Raw genomic sequence first — 24710 nt, 5'->3', positions numbered from 1 at the left:
CCTCGGAAGTTCCTGTTTGTTTACTCAGATTTTCTATTTCCAGCATTCTTACTCCTAGTGTCTTCATTTTGTCTATTTCCCTCTTCAGGTCTTGGACTCTTTCCCTTGCTTTTTCATGATTTTCTTTCAGGGATTTATTGTTTTCTTCTGCTTTAATTGTCCCTTCCTCTAGTTTTTTATAGCATTCTTCCTATTTTTTGTTTGTCTGTTCCTCCACTTTATTTTTGATTTATTCTATATAAGGCTCTAGCCTCTTCATGGTGTTACTTATAAGGTTGTTTTCTTCTTCTTCTTCCATTCCGTGATGTTCAGGTCTAGCTGTTGGAGAAGGGCTAGGTGATGCTGTATTGCTGATTTTGTTGTATGTACTTCTGCCTTGGCATCTGCCCATCTCTTCGTGGATTCATTCTTGGTCTTATCAGTGTACTTGGTCCAGACAGAGCTGACATATTTAGGTAGCCTCTCTCTGGTCCAGATAGAAGCTCTGGGCTGGATGGGAGCTCTGGTCCAGATGAGAGTGCTGGCCAGATAGGAGCTGGGGGGCTGGACTCTGAGTCTCAGGAACTCCCTGGGGTCTCCTTACCTTGTCCAGATTGGATCTCCTCTTGTCCAGATGGGAGTTCCAGGACAAGATGGAGGCTGAGGGTCTCTCTGGTCCAAATGGGAGTTCCAGAGCAGGATGGAATGCTGGACACTGGTCTCTAAGTCTCCAGTGTGGTGGTATTGTGTTCCCCACAATATCGTGCATCCTAATAAACTTATCTGGGGTCAGAGAACAGACAGCCACTAGATACAGAACCACAAATGGTGGCTAGAAAATGGGAAGTGTAAACCATAGCAGAAGTTGGGCGGTGGTTGTACAAGCCTTTAATCCCAGCACTTGGGAGGCAGAGCCAGGTGGATCTCTGAGTTCAATGCCACTTTAGAAACAGCTAAGCATGGTGACCCACACCTTTAATCCCAGAAACCCAACCTTTAATTCCAGGGAGTGGGAGCAGAAAGAGAAAGGTATATAAGGTGTGAGGACCAGGAACTAAGGAGTAAAGCATGTAGTGAGTTAATCATCTGGTTGGTTAAGTGTTCAGGCTTTGGACCAACACAGTTCAGCTGAGATTCATGTGGAGGGGGACTCAGCAGCTTCCAGCCTGAGGAAAAAAGATCACCTGAGGAACTAGCAAGGTGAGATAGCTGTGGCTTGTTCTGTGTCTCTTATCTTCCAGCAACTACCCCAATAATTGGCCTTGGGTTTGAGTTTCATTAATAAGAACTTGTAAGTTTCCTACTACACTCCAGAAGTGGCGCGGGTATCCATCAGATGGGTGTGGGGGCAAGGCATTGAGGTTGAAGTGACCACCAGAGGGTCTCTCTGGTCCAGATGGGAGTTCCGGGGTGGATGGGACCTACCTGGGGGCTGGTCTCTGAGTCTCAGGAAGTGGCTGGGGTCTTGGGCAAATGGGTGGGGGGCAGGATGTGGAGACTTCAGGGTCTGCCTGCAGTCTTGGAAAAGGGGAGCCTTCCCACAGGGCCCGCCAATTGGCCGGAAACTTGGGCCGAGTTGGGCAGGAAGTTCCAGGATGGTGCCCAGGGGTGGGATCCAGGGTCGGTCTTGGCTCTGTTTCTTATTTTAATAAGACTGTATCGAATTTCTTCATTACATGCAAATCAGATTTTTGAGTGGCTACTGAAAAAGGCATCACAGTGCAAGTGACTTAGCATATCTAAAAAGCAAAAGAAGAATACAGATCTTCTTCACAATTGCTTAATGGCTTCATATACTTCATAGAAGAATCCTAAACCTGTCCATAACAAAGACTTACAGCTCTATAAAAACTCAGTGCCTGGCTGTCGTGGTGCATGACTTTAACCCCAGCACTGGGGAGGAAGAGTCAGGCAGATCTCTGTGAGTTAGAGGACAGCCTGGTCTCCAAAGTGAGTTCCAGGAAAGGCGCAAAGATACACAGAGAAACCCTGTGAAAAACAAATACAAAACAAAACAAAAAAAACCTCAGCAAACCAAAAAACAAACAACAAGGTATTCGGTCAGAGTCCCAAACATTTAGAAACAGGGTATTCACCATTCTATCCTCTAAGGCTACAGTGATGCTCTTCATGGTGCCATGTTTGTTTATTTGTTTGTTTTGTTTTTTTGAGACAGTGTTTCTCTGTGTAACCCTGGTTGTTCTGGAAGTCACTATGTAGAGCAGGCTGGCCTCACACTGAGAGATCCACCTTCCTTTGTCTCCCAAATGCTTGGATTAAAGGTGTGTCATATGACCTCCCACAATTTTTTTAAGTTATTTATTGTTATTTACTGTGTGCTGTTTTGCATGCATGTGTGTCTGTGTGAAGGTCTGGACTTAACTTTACAGGCTGCATCCTAAGGAAAGGGCCACCATCTCAGACTTGACCATCTATGTTCCATCTTAGGGAAAGGGTCACCATCTTACACCACCTGTTGTGCTCAGTTCCAGGAAGAATCTCAGGAATACCATGACAACTTGAACAGATACAGGGCAAAAAAGTTTAACAGAATCCAGATACTCCTGCAGACACCCTGTCTCCGGTTTATACAGGAAAGCAAAGACTAACAGGTTCCACATACTCCTGGACAGCTGGAAGTGGACAGACATTTCTGGTGAGGCTGTGATATTTCTTCCCAGAGGTCCTACCTGGGACAACCCCCATCCTTCCTCCATGGTCAGCATGTGCTGAAGCCCCAGCCACAGGAGAACCAGGGAGCAAGGCCAAGGCTTGGAAAGGGGTGGTGTCAGGCGGCTTCATCTTAGAAGGGAGCAGACCTCAAAGGGGGCCACCGAACAATGTCAGAGCAGATGCCAGACAAGGCTGGGGCTGCTGGGGCCCTGGAAGACATCTGTCGGGATTATCAGTCATCGCTGGAAGACCTGACCTTCAACAGCAAACCCCACATCAATATGCTGACCATTGTAGCTGAGGAGAACCTGCTCTTTGCCAAGGAGATCGTCTCTCTCATTGAGGCCCAAACAGCCAAGGCTCCTTCCTCAGAGAAGCTTCCTCTTATGTACCTCATGGATTCTATTGTGAAAAATGTTGGAAGAGAGTATCTCACTGCCTTTACTAAAAATCTAGTTGCAACATTTATTTGTGTGTTTGTAAAGGTGGATAAAAATACTAGAAAACGTTTATTTAAATTATGTTCCACATGGGATGAATTATTCCCATGGAAGAAACTTTATGTCTTGGATGTCAGAGTCAATTCATGAGATCCTGCGTGGCCTATTAAACCTCTGCCCCCTGATGTAAAGACATCTAGCATCGACATGAATCTCAAATTTTTAAATAAATCACCTGAGGAGCGTTCAGCAACTGGGACAGTGCTCAGCTCCCCTAGTATCTCCACTCCTTTGATGGAACCCAAAATACAAAAGAATCTTACTCAAGAACACTTAATAATGCAAGAGGTACTTGAAAAACAAAAACAGTTGTTAGAACTTCAACAGAAGAAGCAGGAGCTTGAGTTGGAAGAAGCTAAGGCACAACTGGCGGGATCTCTCAGCGTTCAGCAGGAGACAGCCAAAGTGGGTCCTGTAACAGCATCATGTGAGTTACATGTTTCACAAATTCCCACCATGGTCATTAAAATTCCCCATCAGGTTCCCGTGAAACCTGACAAAAGCCGACCAGGTCCATCCTTACAAATTCAAGACTTGAAAGGAATTACACGGGATCCCCATCTGAACAGGATGAGCCAAGATTCTTCCCATGGAAAGAGCAGAGTCATAGGAAGGAATTTGTAATGAACACAGTAAACCAGTCTGATAGTAAAACAAGGAAAACTGTACCCTCTGAAAAACTAAATTCATCTAAGCAAGCAAAAAGTGAGTCAAGTGAAAGAATAACCAAGAATGAACTTGACCAGTTAGATTCTAAATCTACATCTAAATCACAATCACCTTTGAAAAACAAATCATCCCACAAAAAAGACTTGAAAAATCAAGAATGGGAAAGGATGAGGGTGTGTGGTAAGAACAAGAGAGAGCTAAGAATAAAAGAGTATCTTCAGGATAGAACTGAGGGCAAAAAAGATGTAAAAGAAAAGAGAAAAACTGCAAAGAAGATGGATAAAGATGAGCACATGGAATCATCTGAACACAGGCTGATTGGAAGTAGAAGTCAAATCATAAATGGCATTGTGAACAAACAGGACATGTTTACAGAAGAACTGGAAAAACAGGGGCCAAAACCAGGGAGAACAAGGACTCGAAAGAGATCAAGATCAAGGTCACCTAGGTCTCAGTCACCCAATGGAAGGCAAAGAAGTATGTTTCCAACTTTGGCCCCCAAAACTAGAAAGATGCATGAGTCAGGACTTAAACAGTCACCTAGGGAAGAGTTTCCAGCACCTTCTAGGGAAGAAAGAATTGTTAAGAGAAGTACTAAGCAGGATGGTCAAGATTCCAGACAGCTGAACAAGATGGATGAACATTGGCCAAAAGCAACTGCAAGTCTACCTTCTATGAAGTCAGGTGCTGAGCAAAAAGAGAATATAGACAACTGGCAAAGCTGCAAGTCTGCCAAAGGATGGAAATCTTGCTGGGAAGAAAATAAAAGCATCCACCTGTGTGATGAACATAGTAAAGCACCTCATCTAAGGCATAGGGAGAGCTGGTCAAGCACTAAAAGAATCTTGTCACCTCGAACCCGAAAACAGCACCATCGACCAAGTGGACATGCCAATCTTCAGATTCCTAAAGAGTTAACCATTGCAAGCAAAAGAGAAGTCCTTCAAACTTTGAGTGAACGTTCAGCTTCTGGTGACATTTCACAAGACGAATTCCTTGGTGTTGTGCATCAAATTCCACAGCTCTTTCAGTATCAAGAAGGTGGAAGAGAGGAGCAGAGATCTCCCTTCAATGATAGTTTTCCATTTAAGCGACCTAGATATGAAGATTCAGATAAACCGTTTGTAGATGGCCCAGCATCAAGATTTGCTGGCCTTAATACCAATCAGTGGCTTACACCTTTAGCTGAAGTCCAACGATTATTAGATGGACCTAGTAGGCCACGTGAGACGAGACATGTCCCAGCCAAGATGATTTTGGAAGGACCTAATAAATTAAGCCATAGAATGGATGGACACCCCTACACCAGCTTCTCTTGGGTTTGAGGGATCACAATGAAAATTCAGGGGAGGAGGCCCTATGAAATTCAAAGGACCACAAGGTCAGTTAGGAGGTGCGTTTCCTTTGAGATTTGAAGTTCCTCCAGGACAAGTAAGAATACCTCTGAGATATGAATGAAAAATTCTTGGAGGAGGAAGAGAAGGAGGCAGTTTTCGATTTCAAGGTTCACCTAGTGTGAGTTTGGAGGGATCTAAAGGTGGTTTGGGATTTGAAAGACCTGGGGATCAGCCTTTAGGCGTTCTGACGTCTGAAGGCCCTCATGGACATCCTGTGGGCAGTCTTAGATTTGAAAATCCTCGATGCCAGGCTGTAGGTGGGCTCAGGTTTAAGGGGGGTCATCATCGACCAGGGGCAGCAATTAGGTTTGATGGGCCTCATGGTCAGCCAGGTGGTGCTACCAGATTTGAGGGCCCTTTGCCACAGCAAGGAATTGGAATGAGGTTTGAGGGTCCCCATGGTCAGGCTGTAGCTTGTGTGAGATTGGAAGGACATAATCAGCTATGTAGGAACGTTATGTCTGAGGGACCACATGGCCAACCAGTGTTTGACATCATGTTGGAAGGACCTTTAGTACAACAGGGAGGTGGAATGAGGTTTGGGGGTCCTGTGCCAGGAGTTGGCCTGAGAACTGAAGCACCTGTGGGTCAAGGGGGTCCACGATTTCAAGGTGGTCACTCTGTAAGGTTTGATGGACAGCCAGGTCAGTCATCACTTTTGCCAGGATTTGAATGAACACACAGCCTGCCAGGGCCTAGATTTGAAAGAGCTGGTCAGCCATGTCCACAGAGACTTCCTGGGCCACCTGGTCAGCAGGTTCAACTGAGATTTGATAGTGTAACCCAAAGATTTGATGGGCCACAACAGCAGCAAGCATCAAGATCTGATATTTCTCTTGGTGTGCAAGGTACCAGATTTGACAATCATCCTTCCCAAAGGCTTGAGTCTTTCCATCAGACTGGCCCATATAATGACCCACCTGACAATGCTTTGAATATTCCAGTTCAAGGACTACATTTCCAAAGAAATGAACAAATATTTGACACACCACAAGGAACAAATTTTAATGGACCTCATGGCCCTGGAAACCAGAATTTCCCAAAGGCCCTTAACAGAGCTTTAGGACAATATTTTGATGAAAAGAATCTTCAGAGTCCTCAGTTGGGAAACTTGGGCAATTTACCTAGTCCAGTGTCAGTAGGAGCTCTTCAGACATCTCAACAGGTTCTGACTGGTGTAGCTCATCCAGTAGCATTTGGTCAAGGACAGCAATTTTTACCAATTCATCCACAGAAGGCTGGAGCTTTTCATCCAAATCCTTCAGGAGGTCTTCCTAAGGCATATCCTGATCATCATCTCAGTGAGGTGGATGTAATGGAATTGTTTGCAAAACTGGTAAAATCGGGAATTCTCAAATTGTCCCAGCCTGACTCAACTGCAACCCAGGAAAAGGAGGCTGATGCTCAGGCTCCCCCTGAAGAGGCAAAGGATCAGAATAAAGATCAAGATGTACCAGATCTTACAAATTTTACAACTGGAGAGTTGAAACAACGTTATGACAGTGTTATAAACCGGCTGTATACTGGGATTCAGTGTAATTTTTGTGGAATGAGGTTTATGGCATCCCAGAGAGATGTTTATGCAGATCATTTGGACTGGCATTATCAGCAAAATAGAACTGAGAAATATGTAAGCAGAAAGGCCACTCATAGACGTTGGTACTACAGTTTAACAGACTGGATAGAATTTGAAGAAATAGCTGATCTGAAAAAACGGTCAAAAAGCCAGTTGTTTGAAAAGGTTCATGAAGAGGTTGTCCTCAAATCTCAGGACTCTTCTAATGAAAAGGAGTTTAAAGGGTCCCTGCTGGACCAGCTGGAGCACTTGAGAGTTGTGAAATTTTTCAAGAACAATTTGAACAGTCCTGGGATGAAGAGGAGGAGAAATGGCACTTAAAAAACGCTATTGGAGTAGACGGAAAGATTTACCATCCATCGTGTTATGCAGATTACATAAATACATCTTTTAATGGTACACCATCTGCCACCAAGACTTCAGTTGAAAACCCTTGGAACATTATGGTGAATATTGTCAAAAACGAATTGAAAGAACCCTGTGAAAGTCCCAAAATTAAGCAAGAGCATATTGATGACCCACCAGCCTGTTCAGAAGAAAGTGTGGCAGCACCAACTGACATTAAAACAGGAAATGATACAGTTGAGTCAATTTAAATGAAATGAGAAAATATGGGTTTGTTTTTTAACAAAAGCTGCTATTGGTTCTAGAATTTCAAGAATTTTTATGTATATATAGACATATATGTATATTAATTGTCTTATCTGTGGCAGGGCCTTCAGCTATCATTTGGTTTATAAACACATTTTAGTATTTGCATTTCCTACTGCCTGCACACTTTCAGGTGCTTGTTGTGTGAAAGTTCTGTTGATGAGTGCAAAGTTAACAACATGAAATTGTATGTGTAAAAATGTACGATTTTCATTTGTGAACTCTAAATTAAAAATAAATATATTTGCTATTTTTAAAAAAGCCTGTAAACTAGCTTCCATAAGGTATACTCAGAGGATCTGATGGAGTCCTGTGCAGGCCCTAAGCATGCTGCTTCAGTCTCTTTAAGTTCATGTGAGCTTTGATCGTGTTGAGTTAGAAGGGCTTGTTTTCTTGGTGTCCACTATCCCCTCTGGGTCTTACACTCTTTCCTCCTCCTTTACCAAAGGTGTCCCTGAACACTGAGGGGACAGATTGGTTGGAGACATCCCATTTAGGGCATGCTCTGTGCAATATCTGGCTGTGAGTCTCTGTATTTGTTCCCATCTGCTACAGGAGGAAGCTTCTCTGACAATGACTGAGCAAGGCATCTGTCAATGAGTACAGCAGAATATCATTAGGAGTCAGTTTATCACTTAATCTTTGCTTTCTTTATAACAGTAATATGTGGTTCTACCCTAGGTCCCTGGGCTATGTATCTCTGGTTCTTGGTCACCCAAACAATGATGGTATTGCTTCTATCTCATGAAGTGGAACTTAAGGCAAATCAGTTATTGGTTGGCTACTCCCTCAAGATTTGTGCCCCCATTGTCCTAGCATGTTTTGCAAACAGGACAGATTCTAGGTCAAAGGATCTGTGGCTAGGCTGGGTTTATGCCTCTCTTTTGATAACAGCCAGAATACCTTCTTGTACCAAAGATTCTGGAATGATGGGGTGAAGGCTCTATGTAGGCACCAGCTTGACTCTTCCATGTTCATTGAGCTGTGTAGGTGTTTTCTTCAGCAATATGGGATTGGTGCCAGTTTGTCAAGAGCACGCTATGGTCTTGGTAACAGCTTGGTTGTTTGGGGATTCCCATGGGACCCCTTTGGACAACAACTCAATTACATGTAACCCAATCGCAGCACTGGAAGCTTCACTGGGTCACAAATGATGGTCAGTTGGGGCTCTGTCTCCCTCATTAGTTGGCATTTTCATCTAGATTGCCTTCATATATGTATGTATTTAGAAATTTCTGCTGTCAGGTTTTCATACTAGTCGTCAAACGTCAAATTTTACCCGTACCTCCCCTATCCTCCCCCACAACTCCCTCTCCTCTTCCTACCCACTCTAATCTCTCATTGCCCCCTTTCATTCCATATCTATCTATTTGTTACCCTTCTTACAATATCTCTCTCTTCTCTCAGGCTGTTAATCTGTATCTACCCACTGTGATTCTATGGACTGTAGCTTGGTTATCATTGACTTAAGAGCCAATTTCGACATATAAGCAAATACTTTTCTGGTTCTGGTTTAAATCCCCCTGGATGATTTTTTGCATTTTTGTCCATTTGCCTGCAAATTTCACCATATCTTGTGTGTGTGTGTGTGTGTGTGTGTATGTGTGTGTGTGTGTGTGTGTGTGTGTGTTTGTAGAGATGGATTCTCTGTATGGTCCTGGCTGTCCCGGAACTTGTTTTATATACCAGGCTGGTCTTGAACTCATAGATGCGCTTGATTCTTCCTCTGAAGAGCTGAGATTAATAGCAAGCACCACCACTGCCCAATGATGTCATTCTGTTTTAAACAATTGAGTAATACTTTATTTTGTAAATGAACCACATTTTTTCCTTTCTTTCATTTTATTGTTTTTTGATTAGGAATTTTTTATGTAGCCCTGGCTTTCCTGGAACTAGCTCTGTAGACCAACTTGGACTGGCACTCAGAGATCCACCTTTCTCTGCCTCCTCAGTACTGGGATTAAAGTCAAGTGCCACCACCCACAGGAGTACTTCATTTTCTTTATTTATTCTTCTGTTGAGGAAAATCCAGGTCCTTTCCATTGTCTGGCTGTTATAAATACAGCAGTGATCAGTGGTTGAGCAAGTGTCTCTGTGGTAGGATAACGAGTCCTTTGGGTAAATGCCCATGAGTAGTACAAGTGATCTTGAGGTCCATCAATTTTAATTCCTCTGAAGAACCACTGCATTGATTTCCAAGGAGGCTGTACAATTTTGCCTCCCTCCAGCAAAAATGGACTGGTCCTTCACATCCTCACCACCATGAGGAATCTTATCCAATTTTTTTCTTTCTTACTTTTTTTTTTATTTTGGAGACAGGGTTTCTCTGTGTAGCAGCTATTTGCAAGTGTCCATATCATAATATATGTGTCATATATTCTTTGTAAGTTCTCCCCTGATGACAACACCCATGTGTGTTAGACACACACACACACCGAGTAAATGGAATAAGAGTGAGTCCAAAGTCCATTCAAACACTGAGACTCTAGGCAGCCCTTACATTGGCAGCTCCTGGTAAAGTAAAATATTTTGACCAGGTGGTGGTGGTGCAAGCCTTTAATTCCAGCACTCAGCACCTGAGGCAGAGGCATGCTGGTCTCTGAATTCAAGGCCAGCCTGTCTACATAGTGAGTTCCAGGATACCCAGGGCTACTCAGAGAAACACTTTCTCCAAAAAAGAAAACCAAACAAGTGACATTTTTCTGACATGTACCCTCACCACAGAATATACATTCCAAAATTCTGAAATGGAAAATGAAGGGATAGTAAGGAATTATCCAAAAAAAGAAACACTGGAAATCTACCAGGGCAGATACAAAACCATGTAAACAAAACAACTATACACATAAATTAAAATTAAAAAAATAAAATAAAAAATCATTTCTAAAATCAAATGAAAACAAAATATATCCAGACCTAGGGTTAAGCCCTGTAATTTAACTACTTGTAAGGCTGAGGCAGGAAGGTCCAAACTTCCAAAGCAAGTGGGCAAAGGAAGAGGCAGGCTGCAAAAGAGGGGGAGGGGTAAGAAAGCTTCATTTGCAGTGGTATTGAGGACTGCAGACACACAGCTGAAAATAAGAAACAGAAGGCTTCTAAGACAACCTCTCCCCAACCCTCTCTACCTAAAAGGAAATCAGACTAGAGATGATGGTAGAATTTTAGTGAGACTCTGAGCTGCCTTACTTCCTACCTATTCTTGTGGAATGAGGTTTATGTCATCCCAGATATATGTTTATGCAGATCTCTTGGACTGGCATTATCGGCAAAATAGAAACTGAGAAAGATGTAAGCAGAAAGGTCACTCATAGATGTTGGTACTACATTTTAACAGACTGAATAGAATTTGAAGAAATAGCTGATCTTGAATAAAGTGCAGAATGCCAGTTTTTTGAAAAGGTTCATGAAAGAGGGCTGTCCACACAGTTCTCAGGGAGCGCTTCTAAGGAAAGGAGTTTCCAAAGTGTCCCTGTGGAGGCAGCTGAGAGCACTTGATGAGTTGTGAAATCTGTCAAATAACAATTTGAAACAGTCCTGGGATGAAAGAGGAGGAGACATGGCCACTTAAACAATGGCTGTTGGAGTGGATGGAAGATTTACTGATCCATCTTGTTATGCGGGATTACCAAAATATACCTCTTTCTTTTGATTGTACACCATCTGCCATCAAGACGCCAGTTGAAAACCCTCAGATCACTTTTTTGAACATTGTCAAAGTGAATTGCAAGGACCCCCGGGAAAGTCCCAAAGATAAGGAAGATCACGTGATGCCCCACCCAGCCTGTTCAGAAGGAAGTGTAGCAGCACCCACTGAAATTAAAACCAAAATGATACAGTTGAGTCAGGTTAAATAAATAGGAAAGGTATGTTTTTATTTTTTAACAAAAGCTTCTGTTGGATTTAGAAAGTGAAGACTTTTATGTCTATATAGAAATATATGTACATTAAATTCTCTTATCTGGTGGCAGGGCCTTCAAGCTATCATTTGGTTTATTAAAACAATTTTAGTATTTTGCATTTCCACTGCCTGCACACTTTTCAGGTGCTTGTGGCAATTTTCTGGTAAGATGGGAGTTAACAAATTTAACATAATGAAACTGTGTGTGAAAATGTACAATTTTCAAGTTGTTATATATAATATATAAATAAAAAATTTTTGCTATAATAAAAACAGTTGAGTTTCACTCCTTCATCCTTGATCCAGGCTACAACACTCCCCATAACAAGCCCCTGAAGTAAGCTGTGACACTACATTTCTCACATAATGTTTGGTACAAAACTCATCTGTGCTGTGAGCTCACACACATCTCCCTCAGCAGGCTGAGGCAGTGTTTCATCCTGAGCAACAGGGCACTGTTCCTGTCCACAAGGGCAGACCTGGCTCTCGGGTCCACCAAGTCCTCAGGTGACCAGACCACCTCCAGGATTTGGGATTGGGACAATTGTCTCTGCATTGACTGCCTCAAGCACTGTGTTGTTCTCTGAACAGTGGTGACTTGTGTGGGCACATGTCCCACTAGGAAATAACCATGGTTTTTGCCTCTTGGCCTGGGACTGTGTCTATTTGACACCCAATGTTGCTTCTGCGTATCTGGAGGCGAGAAACTGGGACAGATCTACAATGCCCACAGAGCAGCTCATCAAAACAGCAGATTTCTCCTTACGGAAATGGCCATGGCCAAGGCCAAGAAGCCTTGACCTGACAAAATGGGATCAAGCAAAAGAATTCTCCAGAGACCAAGGGAAATCTGATGGTAATTTGATCCCATTTTGTCCAGGTCAAGGCTTCTTGGCCTTGGCCATGGCCATTTCCATAGGAGAATCTGCTGTTGTGAGCTGCTCTGTGCATTGTAGATCTGTCCCAGTTTCTACCCTCCAGATACCAGAAGCAACATTGGTGTCAATAGACACAGTCCAGGCCAAGAGGCAAAACCATGGTTATTTCTAGTGGGAAATGTCCCCACACAGTCACCACTGTTCAGAGACAACACAGTGCTGAGGCATTCAATGCAGAGACAATTGTCATCCCAATCCTGGAGGTGTCTGGTCACCTGAGGACTTGGTTGACCCGAGAGCCAGGTCTGCCCTTGTGGACAGGAACAGTGCCCTGTGCTCAGGATGAACACTGCCTCAGCCTCTGGAGGGAGATGTGTGTGAGCTCACAGCACAGATGAGTCTTGTACCAAACACTTACGTGAGAATGTAGTGTCACAGCTACTTCAGAGGGCTTGTATGGGGGAGTGTTGTAGCTGTTCAAGGATGAGGACGAGAACCCAACTGTTTTATTTTAGCAAAAGTTTTTATTTACAATTTATAGTTAACAACTGAAAATTGTACATTTTACACACACAGTTTCATTATGTTAAATTTGTACTCATCTACAGAAATTGCACACAAGCACCTGAAAGTGTGCAGGCAGTAGGAAATGCAAATACTAAAATGTGTTTATAAACCAAATGATAGCTGAAGGCCCTGCCACAGATAAGAGAATTTATATACATATGTTTCTATATAGACATAAAAAGTCTTCACTTTCTAAATCCAACAGAAGCTTTTGTTAAAAAATAAAAACATACCTTTCCTATTTTATTTAACCTGACTCAACTGTATCATTTTCGGTTTTAATTTCAGTGGGTGCTGCTACACTTCCTTCTGAACAGGCTGGTGGGGCATCAACGTGATCTTCCTTATCTTTGGGACTTTCACGGGGTCTTGCAATTCACTTTTGACAATGTTCAAAAAAGTGATCTGAGGGTTTTCAACTGGAGTCTTGATGGCAGATGGTGTACAATCAAAAGAAGATATATTTTGGTAATCTGCATAACAAGATGGATAGTAAATCTTCCATCCACTCCAACAGCATTTTTAAGTGCCATGTCTCCTCCTCTTCATCCCAGGACTGTTCAAATTGTTATTGACAGATTTCACAACTCTCAAGTGCTCCAGCTGCTCCAGCAGGGACACTTTGGAACTCCTTTCCTTTAGAAGCCTCCTGAGATGTGTGGACAGCCTCTTCATGAACCTTTTCAAAAAACTGGCATTCTGCACTTTCTCCAAGATCAGCTATTTCTTCAAATTCTATTCAGTCTGTTAAAATGTAGTACCAACATCTATGAGTGACCTTTCTGCTTACATCTTTCTCAGTTCTATTTTGCCGATAATGCCAGTCCAAGAGATCTGCATAAACATATATCTGGGATGACATAAACCTCATTCCACAAGAATAGGTAGGAAGTAAGGCACTCAGAGTCTCACTAAAATTCTACCATCATCTCTAGTCTGATTTCCTTTTAGGTAGAGAGGGTTGGGGAGAGGTTGTCTTAGAAGCCTTCTGTTTCTTATTTTCAGCTGTGTGTCTGCAGTCCTCAATACCACTGCAAAAGAAGCTTTCTTACCCCTCCCCCTCTTTTGCAGCCTGCCTCTGCCTTTGCCCACTTGCTTTGGAAGTTTGGACCTTCCTGCCTCAGCCTCACAAGTAGTTGAAATTACAGGGCTTAACCCTAGGTCTGGATATATTTTTGTTTTCATTTGATTTTAGAAATGATTTTTTATTTTATTTTTTTAATTTTAATTTATGTGTATAGTTGTTTTGTTTACATGGTTTTGTATCTGCCCTGGTAGATTTCAGTGTTTCTTTTTTTGGATAATTCCTTACTATCCCTTCATTTTCCATTTCAGAATTTGGAATGTATATTCTGTGGTGAGGGTACATGTCAGAAATATGTCACTTGTTTGGTTTTCTTTTTTGGAGAAAGTGTTTCTCTGAGTAGCCCTGGGTATCCTGGAACTCACTATGTAGACAGGCTGGCCTTGAATTTAGAGACCAGCATGCCTCTGCCTCAGGTGCTGAGTGCTGGGATTAAAGGCTTGCACCACCACCACCTGGTCAAAACATTTTACTTTACCAGGAGCTGCCAATGTAAGGGCTGCCTAGAGTCTCAGTGTTTGAATGGACTTTGGACTCATTCTTATTCCATTTACTCGGTGTGTGTGTGTGTGTCTAACACACGTGGGTGTTGTCATCAGGGGAGAACATACAAAGAATATATGACACATATATTATGATATGGACACTTGCAAATAGCTGCTACACAGAGAAATCCCTGTCTCCAAAATAAAAAAAAAAGTAAGAAAGAAAAAAATTGGATAAGATTCCTCATGGTGGTGAGGATGTGAAGGACCAGTCCATTTTTTCTGGAGGGATGGCAAAATTGTACAGCCTCCTTGGAAATCAATGCAGTGGTTCTTCAGAGGAATTAAAATTGATGGACCTCAAGATCACTTGTACTACTCATGGGCATTTACCCAAAGGACTCATTATCCTACCACAGAGACACTTGCTCAACCCACTGATCACTGCTGTATTTATAACAGCCAGACAATGGAAAGGACCTGGACTTTCCTCAACAGAAGAATAAATAAAGAAAATGAAGTACTCCTGTGGGTGGTGGCACTTGACTTTAATCACAGTACTGAGGAGGCAGAGAAAGGTGGATCTCTGAGTGCCAGTCCAAGTTGGTCTACAGAGCTAGTTCCAGGAAAGCCAGGGCTACATAAAAAATTCCTAATCAAAAAACAATAAAATGAAAGAAAGGAAAAAATGTGGTTCATTTACAAAATAAAGTATTACTCAATTGTTTAAAACAGAATGACATCATTGGGCAGTGGTGGTGCTTGCTATTAATCTCAGCTCTTCAGAGGAAGAATCAAGTGCATCTATGAGTTCAAGACCAGCCTGGTATATAAAACAAGTTCCGGGACAGCCAGGACCATACAGAGAATCCATCTCTACAAACACACACACACACACACACACACACACACACACACACACACACACACACACACACAAGATATGGTGAAATTTGCAGGCAAATGGACAAAAATGCAAAAAATCATCCAGGGGGATTTAAACCAGAACCAGAAAAGTATTTGCTTATATGTCGATATTGGCTCTTAAGTCAATGATAACCAAGCTACAGTCCATAGAATCACAGTGGGTAGGTACAGATTAACAGCCTGAGAGAAGAGAGAGATATTGTAAGAAGGGTAACAAATAGATAGATATGAATGAAAGGGGGCAATGAGAGATTAGAGTGGGTAGGAAGAGGAGAGGGAGTTGTGGGGGAGGATAGGGGGAGGTACGGGTAAAATTTGACGTTTGATGACTAGTATGAAAACCTGACAGCAGAAATTTCTAAATACATACATATATGAAGGCAATCTAGATGAAAATGCCAACTAATGAGGGAGACAGAGCCCCAACTGACCATCATTTGTGACCCAGTGAAGCTTCCAGTGCTGCGATTGGGTTACATGTAATTGAGTTGTTGTCCAAAGGGGTCCCATGGGAATCCCCAAACAACCAAGCTGTTACCAAGACCATAGCGTGCTCTTGACAAACTGGCACCAATCCCATATTGCTGAAGAAAACACCTACACAGCTCAATGAACATGGAAGAGTCAAGCTGGTGCCTACATAGAGCCTTCACCCCATCATTCCAGAATCTTTGGTACAAGAAGGTATTCTGGCTGTTATCAAAAGAGAGGCATAAACCCAGCCTAGCCACAGATCCTTTGACCTAGAATCTGTCCTGTTTGCAAAACATGCTAGGACAATGGGGGCACAAATCTTGAGGGAGTAGCCAACCAATAACTGATTTGCCTTAAGTTCCACTTCATGAGATAGAAGCAATACCATCATTGTTTGGGTGACCAAGAACCAGAGATACATAGCCCAGGGACCTAGGGTAGAACCACATATTACTGTTATAAAGAAAGCAAAGATTAAGTGATAAACTGACTCCTAATGATATTCTGCTGTACTCATTGACAGATGCCTTGCTCAGTCATTGTCAGAGAAGCTTCCTCCTGTAGCAGATGGGAACAAATACAGAGACTCACAGCCAGATATTGCACAGAGCATGCCCTAAATGGGATGTCTCCAACCAATCTGTCCCCTCAGTGTTCAGGGACACCTTTGGTAAAGGAGGAGGAAAGAGTGTAAGACCCAGAGGGGATAGTGGACACCAAGAAAACAAGCCCTTCTAACTCAACACGATCAAAGCTCACATGAACTTAAAGAGACTGAAGCAGCATGCTTAGGGCCTGCACAGGACTCCATCAGATCCTCTGAGTATACCTTATGGAAGCTAGTTTACAGGCTTTTTTAAAAATAGCAAATATATTTATTTTTAATTTAGAGTTCACAAATGAAAATCGTACATTTTTACACATACAATTTCATGTTGTTAACTTTGCACTCATCAACAGAACTTTCACACAACAAGCACCTGAAAGTGTGCAGGCAGTAGGAAATGCAAATACTAAAATGTGTTTATAAACCAAATGATAGCTGAAGGCCCTGCCACAGATAAGACAATTAATATACATATATGTCTATATATACATAAAAATTCTTGAAATTCTAGAACCAATAGCAGCTTTTGTTAAAAAACAAACCCATATTTTCTCATTTCATTTAAATTGACTCAACTGTATCATTTCCTGTTTTAATGTCAGTTGGTGCTGCCACACTTTCTTCTGAACAGGCTGGTGGGTCATCAATATGCTCTTGCTTAATTTTGGGACTTTCACAGGGTTCTTTCAATTCATTTTTGACAATATTCACCATAATGTTCCAAGGGTTTTCAACTGAAGTCTTGGTGGCAGATGGTTTACAATCAAAAGATGTATTTATGTAATCTGCATAACACGATGGATGGTAAATCTTTCCGTCTACTCCAATAGCGTTTTTTAAGTGCCATTTCTCCTCCTCTTCATCCCAGGACTGTTCAAATTGTTCTTGACAAATTTCACAACTCTCAAGTGCTCCAGCTGGTCCAGCAGGGACCCTTTGGAACTCCTTTTCTTTAGAAGCCTCCTGAGATTTGAGGACAACCTCTTCATGAACATTTTCAAACAACTGGCTTTTTGACCGTTTTTCTAGATCAGCTATTTCTTCAAATTCTATCCAGTCTGTTAAACTGTAGTACCAACGTCTATGAGTGGCCTTTCTGCTTACATATTTCTCAGTTCTATTTTGCCGATAATGCCAGTCCAAATGATCTGCATAAACATCTCTCTGGGATGCCATAAACCTCATTCCAGAAAAATTACACTGAATCCCAGTGTACAGCCGGTTTATAACACTGTCATAATGTTGTTTCAACTCTCCAGTTGTAAAATTTGTAAGATCTGGAACATCTTGATCTTTATTCTGATCCTTTGCCTCTTCAGGGGGAGCCTGAGCATCAGCCTCCTTTTCCTGGGTTGCAGTTGAGTCAGGCTGGGACAATTTGAGAATTCCCGATTTTACCAGTTTTGCAAACAATTCCTTTACATCCACCTCACCGAGATGATGATCAGGATATGCCTTAGGAAGACCTCCTGAAGGATTTGGATGAAAAGCTCCAGCCTTCTGTGGATGAATTGGTAAAAATTGCTGTCCTTGACCAAATGCTACTGGCTGAGCTACACCAGTCAGAACCTGTTGAAATGTCTGAAGAGCTCCTACTGACACTGGACTAGGTAAATTGCCCAAGTTTCCCAACTGAGGACTCTGAAGATTCTTTTCATCAAAATATTGTCCTAAAGCTCTGTTAAGGGCCTTTGGGAAATTCTGGTTTCCAGGGCCATGAGGTCCATTAAAATTTGGTCCTTGTGGTGTGTCAAATATTTGTTCATTTCTTTGGAACTGTAGTCCTTGAACTGGAATATTCAAAGCATTGTCAGGTGGGTCATTATATGGGCCAGTCTGATGGAAAGACTCAAGCCTTTGGGAAGGATGATTGTCAAATCTGGTACCTTGCACACCAAGAGAAATATCAGATCTTGATGCTTGCTGCTGTTGTGGCCCCTCAAATCTTTGGGTTACACTATCAAATCTCAGTTGAACCTGCTGACCAGGTGGCCCAGGAAGTCTCTGTGGACATGGCTGACCAGCTCTTTCAAATCTAGGACCTGGCAGGCTGTGTGTTCCATCAAATCCTGGCAAAAATGATGACTGACCTGGCTGTCCATCAAACCTTAGAGAGTGACCACCTTGAAATCGTGGATCCCCTTGACCCACAGGTGCTTCAGTTCTCAGGCCACCTCCTGGCACAGGACCCCCAAACCTCATTCCACCTCCCTGTTGTACTAAAGGTCCTTCCAACCTGATGTCAAACACTGGTTGGCCATGTGGTCCCTCAGACATAACGTTCCCACATAGCTGATTATGTCCTTCCAATCTCACACAAGCTACAGCCTGACCATGGGGACCCTCAAACCTCATTCCAATTCCTTGCTGTGGCAAAGGGCCCTCAAATCTGGTAGCACCACCTGGCTGACCATGAGGCCCATCAAACCTAATTGCTGCCCCTGGTCGATGATGACCCCCCTTAAACCTGAGCCCACCTACAGGCTGGCATCGAGGATTTTCAAATCTAAGACTGCCCACAGGATGTCCATGAGGGCCTTCAGACGTCAGAACGCCCAAAGGCTGACCCCCAGGTCCTTCAAATCCCAAACCACCTTTAGATCCCTCCAAACTCACACTAGGTGAACCTTCAAATCGAAAACTGCCTCCTTCTCTTCCTCCTCCAAGAATTTTTCCTTCATATCTCAGAGGTATACTTACTTATCATGGAGGAACTTCAAATCTCAAAGGACACGCACCTCCTAACTGACCTTGTGGTCCTTTGAATTTCATAGGGCCTCCCCTGAATTTTCGTTGTGATCCCTCAAACCCAAGAGAAGCTGGTGTAGGGGGTTCATCCATTCTATGGCTTAATTTATTAGGTCCTTCCATAATCATCTTGGCTAGGACATGTCTCGTCTCACATGGCCTACTAGGTCCATCTAATAATGGTTGGTCTTCAGTTAAAGGTGTAAGCCGCTGATTGGTATTAAGGCCAGCAATTCTTGATGCTGGGCCATCTACAAACGGTTTATCTGAATCTTCATATCTAGGTCGCTTAAATGGAAAACAATCATTGAAGGGAGATCTCTACTCCTCTCTTCCACCTTCTTGATACTGAAAGAGCTGTGGAATTTGATGCACAACACCAAGGAACTTGTCTTGTGAAATGTCACCAGAAGCTGAACGTTCACTCAAAGTTTGAAGGACTTCTCTTTTGCTTGTAATGGTTAACTCTTTAGGAATCTGAAGATCGGCATGTCCACTTGGTTGATGGTGCTGTTTTCGGGTTTGAGGGGACAAGATTCTTTTAGTGCTTGACCAGCTCTCCCTATGCCTTAGATGAGGTGCTTTACTATGTTCATCACACAGGTGGATGCTTTTATTTTCTTCCCATCAAGATTTCCATCTTTTAGCATACTTGGAGCTTTGCCAGTTCTCTTTATTCTCTTTTGGCTCAGCACCTGACTTCATAGAAGGTAGACTTGCAGTTGCTTTTGGCCAATGTTCATCCATCTTTTTCAGCTGTCTGGAATCTTGACCATCCTGCTTAGTACTTCTCTTAACAATTCTTTCTTCCCTAGAAGGTGCTGGGAACTCTTCCCTAGGTGACTGTTTAAGTCCTGACTCATGCATCTTTCTAGTTTTGGGGGCCAAAGTTGGAAACATACTTCTTTGCCTTCCATTGGGTGACTGAGACCTAGGTGACCTTGATCTTGATCTCTTTCGAGTCCTTGTTCTCCCTGGTTTTGGCCCCTGTTTTTCCAGTTCTTCTGTAAACATGTCCTGTTTGTTCACAATGCCATTTATGATTTGACTTCTACTTCCAATCAGCCTGTGTTCAGATGATTCCATGTGCTCATATTTATCCATCTTCTTTGCAGTTTTTCTCTTTTCTTTTATATCTTTTTTGCCCTCAGTTCTATCCTGAAGATACTCTTTTATTCTTAGCTCTCTCTTGTTCTTACCACACACCCTCATCCTTTCCCATTCTTGATTTTTCAAGTCTTTTTTGTGGGATGATTTGTTTTTCAAAGGTGATTGTGATTTAGATGTAGATTTAGAATCTAACTGGTCAAGTTCATTCTTAGTTATTCTTTCACTTGACTCACTTTTTGCTTGCTTGGATGAATTTAGTTTTTCAGAGGGTACAGTTTTCCTTGTTTTACTATCAGACTGGTTTACTGTGTTCATTACAAATTCCTTCCTATGACTCTGCTCTTTGCCATGGGAAGAATCTTGGCTCATCCTGTTCAGATGGGGATCCCGTGTAATTCCTTTCAAGTCTTGAATTTGTAAGGATGGACCTGGTCGGCTTTTGTCAGGTTGCACGGGAACCTGATGGGGAATTTTAATGGCCATGGTGGGAATTTGTGAAACATGTAACTCACATGATGCTGTTACAGGACCCACTTTGGCTGTCTCCTGCTGAACGCTGAGAGATACTGCCAGTTGTGCCTTAGCTTCTTCCAACTCAAGCTCCTGCTTCTTCTGCTGAAGTTCTAACAACTGTTTTTGTTTTTCAAGTACCTCTTGCATTATTAAGTGTTCTTCAGTAAGATTCTTTTGTATGTTGGGTTCCATCAGAGGAGTGGAGATACTAGGGGAGCTGAGCACTGTCTCAGCTGCTGAACGCTCCTCAGGTGATTTATTTAAAAATTTGAGATTCATGTGGATGCTAGATGTCTTTACATCAGGGGGCAGAGGTTTAATAGGCCAAGCAGGATCTAATGCATTGACTCTGACATCCAAGGCATAAAGTTTCTTCCATGGGAATATTTCATCCCATGTGGAACGTAATTTAAATAAACGTTTCCTAGTATTTTTATCCACCTTTTCAAACACACAAATAAATGTTGCAACTAGATTTTTTGTAAAGGCAGTGAGATACTCTCTTCCAACATTTTTCACAATAGAATCCATGAGGTATAAAAGAGGAAGCTTCTCTGAGGAAGGAGCCTTGGCTGTTTGGTCCTCAATGAGACAGATGATCTCCTTTGCGAAGGGCAGGTTCTCCTCAGCTACAATGGTCAGCATATTGATGTGGGGTTTGCTGTTGAAGGTCAGGTCTTCCAGCAATGACTGATAATCCCGACAGATGTCTTCCAGGGCCCCAGCAGCCCCAGCCTTGTCTGGCATCTGCTCTGACATTGTTCGGTGGCCCCCTTTGAGGTCTGCTCCCTTCTAAGATGAAGCCGCCTGACACCACCCCTTTCCAAGCCTTGGCCTTGCTCCCTGGTTCTCCTGTGGCTGGGGCTTCACCACATGCTGACCATGGAGGAAGGATGGGGGTCGTCCCAGGTAGGACCTCTGGGAAGAAATATCACAGCCTCACCAGAAATCTCTGTCCACTCCCAGCTCTCCAGGAGTATGTGGAACCTGTTAGTCTTTGCTTTCCTGTATAAACTGGAGACAGGGTGTCTGCAGGAGTATCTGGATTCTGTTAAACTTTTTTGCCCTGTATCTGTTCAAGTTGTCATGGTATTCCTGAGATTCTTCCTGGAACTGAGCACAACAGGTGGTGTAAGATGGTGACCCTTTCCCTAAGATGGAACATAGATGGTCAAGTCTGAGATGGTGGCCCTTTCCTTAGGATGCAGCCTGTAAAGTTAAGTCCAGACCTTCACACAGACACACATGCATGCAAAACAGCACACAGTAAATAACAATAAATAACTTAAAAAAATTGTGGGAGGTCATATGACACACCTTTAATCCAAGCATTTGGGAGACAAAGGAAGGTGGATCTCTCAGTGTGAGGCCAGCCTGCTCTACATAGTGACTTCCAGAACAACCAGGGTTACACAGAGAAACACTGTCTCAAAAAAACAAAACAAACAAATAAACAAACATGGAACCATGAAGAGCATCACTGTAGCCTTAGAGGATAGAATGGTGAATACCCTGTTTCTAAATGTTTGGGACTCTGTCCTAATATATTGTTGTTTGTTTTTTTGTTTGCTGAGGTTTTTTTTGTTTTGTTTTGTTTTGTTTTTGTTTTTCACAGGGTTTCTCTATGTATCTTTGCGCCTTTCCTGGAACTCACTTTGGAGACCAGGCTGTCCTCTAACTCACAGAGATCTGCCTGACTCTTCCTCCCCAGTGCTGGGGTTAAAGTCATGCACCACGACAGCCAGGCACTGAGTTTTTATAGAGCTGTAAGTCTTTGTTATGGACAGGTTTAGGATTCTTCTATGAAGTATATGAAGCCATTAAGCAATTGTGAAGAAGATCTGTATTCTTCTTTTGCTTTTTAGATATGCTAAGTCACTTGCACTGTGATGCCTTTTTCAGCAGCCACTCAAAAATCTGATTTGCATGTAATGAAGAAATTCGAAACAGTCTTATTAAAATAAGAAACAGAACCAAGACCGACCCTGGATCCCACCCCCGGGCACCATCCTGGGACTTCCTGCCCAACTCGGCCCCAGTTTCCGGCCAATCGACGGGCCCTGTGGTAAGGCTCCCCTTTTCCAAGACTGTAGGCAGACCCTGAAGTCTCCACATCCTGCCCCCCACCCATTTGCCCAAGACCCCAGCCACTTCCTGAGACTCAGAGACCAGCCCCCAGGTCCTATCCACCCCGGAACTCCCATCTGGACCTGAGAGACCCTCTGGTGGACACTTCAACCTCAACGCCTTGCCCCCACACCCATCTGCTGGATACCCCAGCCACTTCTGGAGTGTAGTAGGAAACTTACAAGTTCTTAGTAATGAAACTCAAACCCAAGGCCAATTATTGGGGTGGTTGCTGGAAGATAAGAGACACAGAACAAGCCACAGCTATCTCACCTTGCTAGTTCCTCAGGTGATCTTTTTTCCTCAGGCTGGAAGCTGCTGAGTCCCCCTCCACATGAATCTCAGCTGAACTGTGTTGGTCCAAAGCCTGAACACTTAACCAACCAGATGATTAACTCACTACATGCTTTACTCCTTAGTTCCTGGTCCTCACACCTTATATACCTTTCTCTTTCTGCTCCCACTCCCTGGGATTAAAGGTTGGGTTTCTGGGATTAAAGGTGTGGGTCACCATGCTTAGCAGTTTCTAAAGTGGCATTGAACTCAAAGATCCACCTGGCTCTGCCTCCCAAGTGCTGGGATTAAAGGCGTGTACAACTGCTGCCCAACTTCTGCTATGGTTTACACTTCCCATTTTCTAGCCACCATTTCTGGCTCTATATCTAGTGGCTGTCTGTTCTCTGACCCCAGATAAGTTTATTAGGATGCACGATATTGTGGGGAACACAATACCACCACACCGGAGACTTAGAGACCAGTGTCCAGCATTCCATCCTGCCCTGGAACTCCCATTTGGACCAGAGAGACCCTCAGCTTCCATCCTGTCCTGGAACTCCCATCTGGACAAGAGGAGATCCCTTCTGGTCAAGGTAAGGAGACCCCAGGGAGTTCCTGAGACTCAGAGTCCAGCCACCCAGCTCCTATCTGGCCAGCACTCTCATCTGGACCAGAGCTCCCATCCAGCCCAGATCTTCCATCTGGATCAGAGATAGGCTCCCTAAATATGTCAGCTCTGTCTGGACCAAGTACACTGATAAGACCAAGAATGAACCCATGAGGAGATGGGCAGATGCCAAGGCAGAAGTACATACAACAAATTCAGCAATACAGCATCACCTAGCCCTTCTCCAACAGCTAGACCTGAACATCATGGAATGGAAGAAGAAGAAGAAAACAACATTATAAGTAACACCATGAAGAGGCTAGAGCCTTATATAGAAGAAATCAAAAATAAAGTGGAGGAACAGACAAACAAAAAATGGGAAGAATGCTATAAAAAACTACAGGAAGGGACAATTAAAGCAGAAGGAAACAATAAATCCCTGAAAGAAAATCATGAAAAAGCAAGGGAAAGAGTCCAAGACCTGAAGAGGGAAATAGACAAAATGAAGACACTAGCAGTAAGAATGCTGGAAATAGAAAATCTGCGTAAACAAACAGGAACTTCAGAGGCAAGTATGACTAACAGAAAGCAAGAGATGGAAGAGAGGATCTCTGGTGTTGAAGATACAGTAGAAGAAATAGATTCTTCAGTCAAAGAAAACACTAAAACCAACAAAGTCATGACCCAAAATGTCCAAGAAATTTGGGACACCATGAAAACACCAAACCTACGAATAATAGGGAAAGAGGAAGGAGAAGAATACCAACTCAAAGGCACAGAAAATATATTTAACAAGATCATAGAAGAAAACTTTCCCACCTATGGAAAAAACAAAAAACCCAGGACAGCCAAAAGAATCCTGTACAATGAAACAACCTCTGGAGGCATCACGATCCCCAACTTCAGGCTCTACTATAGAGCTACCATAATAAAAACAGCTTGGTACTGGCATAAAAAACCGACA

General features: G+C 42.9%; 2 protein-coding genes across 2 annotated transcripts; one reads left to right on the top strand and one right to left on the bottom strand.

Moving 5' to 3' along the window:
* Positions 1-2819: 2819 nt before the first annotated feature.
* Positions 2820-7390, top strand: LOC118575120 (pre-mRNA cleavage complex 2 protein Pcf11-like). The gene is given in 4 exon segments (XM_036175789.1): positions 2820-3747; positions 3750-5116; positions 5118-7014; positions 7017-7390. Coding segments are annotated over 4 exon segments (4566 nt in total).
* Positions 7391-16926: 9536 nt separating this feature from the next.
* On the bottom strand, positions 16927-21495 carry LOC118575121 (pre-mRNA cleavage complex 2 protein Pcf11-like). Its single transcript, XM_036175791.1, is given in 1 exon segment — positions 16927-21495. A coding segment is annotated over 1 exon segment (4569 nt).
* Between the last annotated feature and the right edge of the window lie 3215 nt (positions 21496-24710).

This window comes from Onychomys torridus, unplaced genomic scaffold (assembly GCF_903995425.1).
Source record: "Onychomys torridus unplaced genomic scaffold, mOncTor1.1, whole genome shotgun sequence".
Taxonomy (NCBI): domain Eukaryota; kingdom Metazoa; phylum Chordata; class Mammalia; order Rodentia; family Cricetidae; genus Onychomys; species Onychomys torridus.
This window is presented reverse-complemented; position numbering and strand designations above follow the sequence as displayed.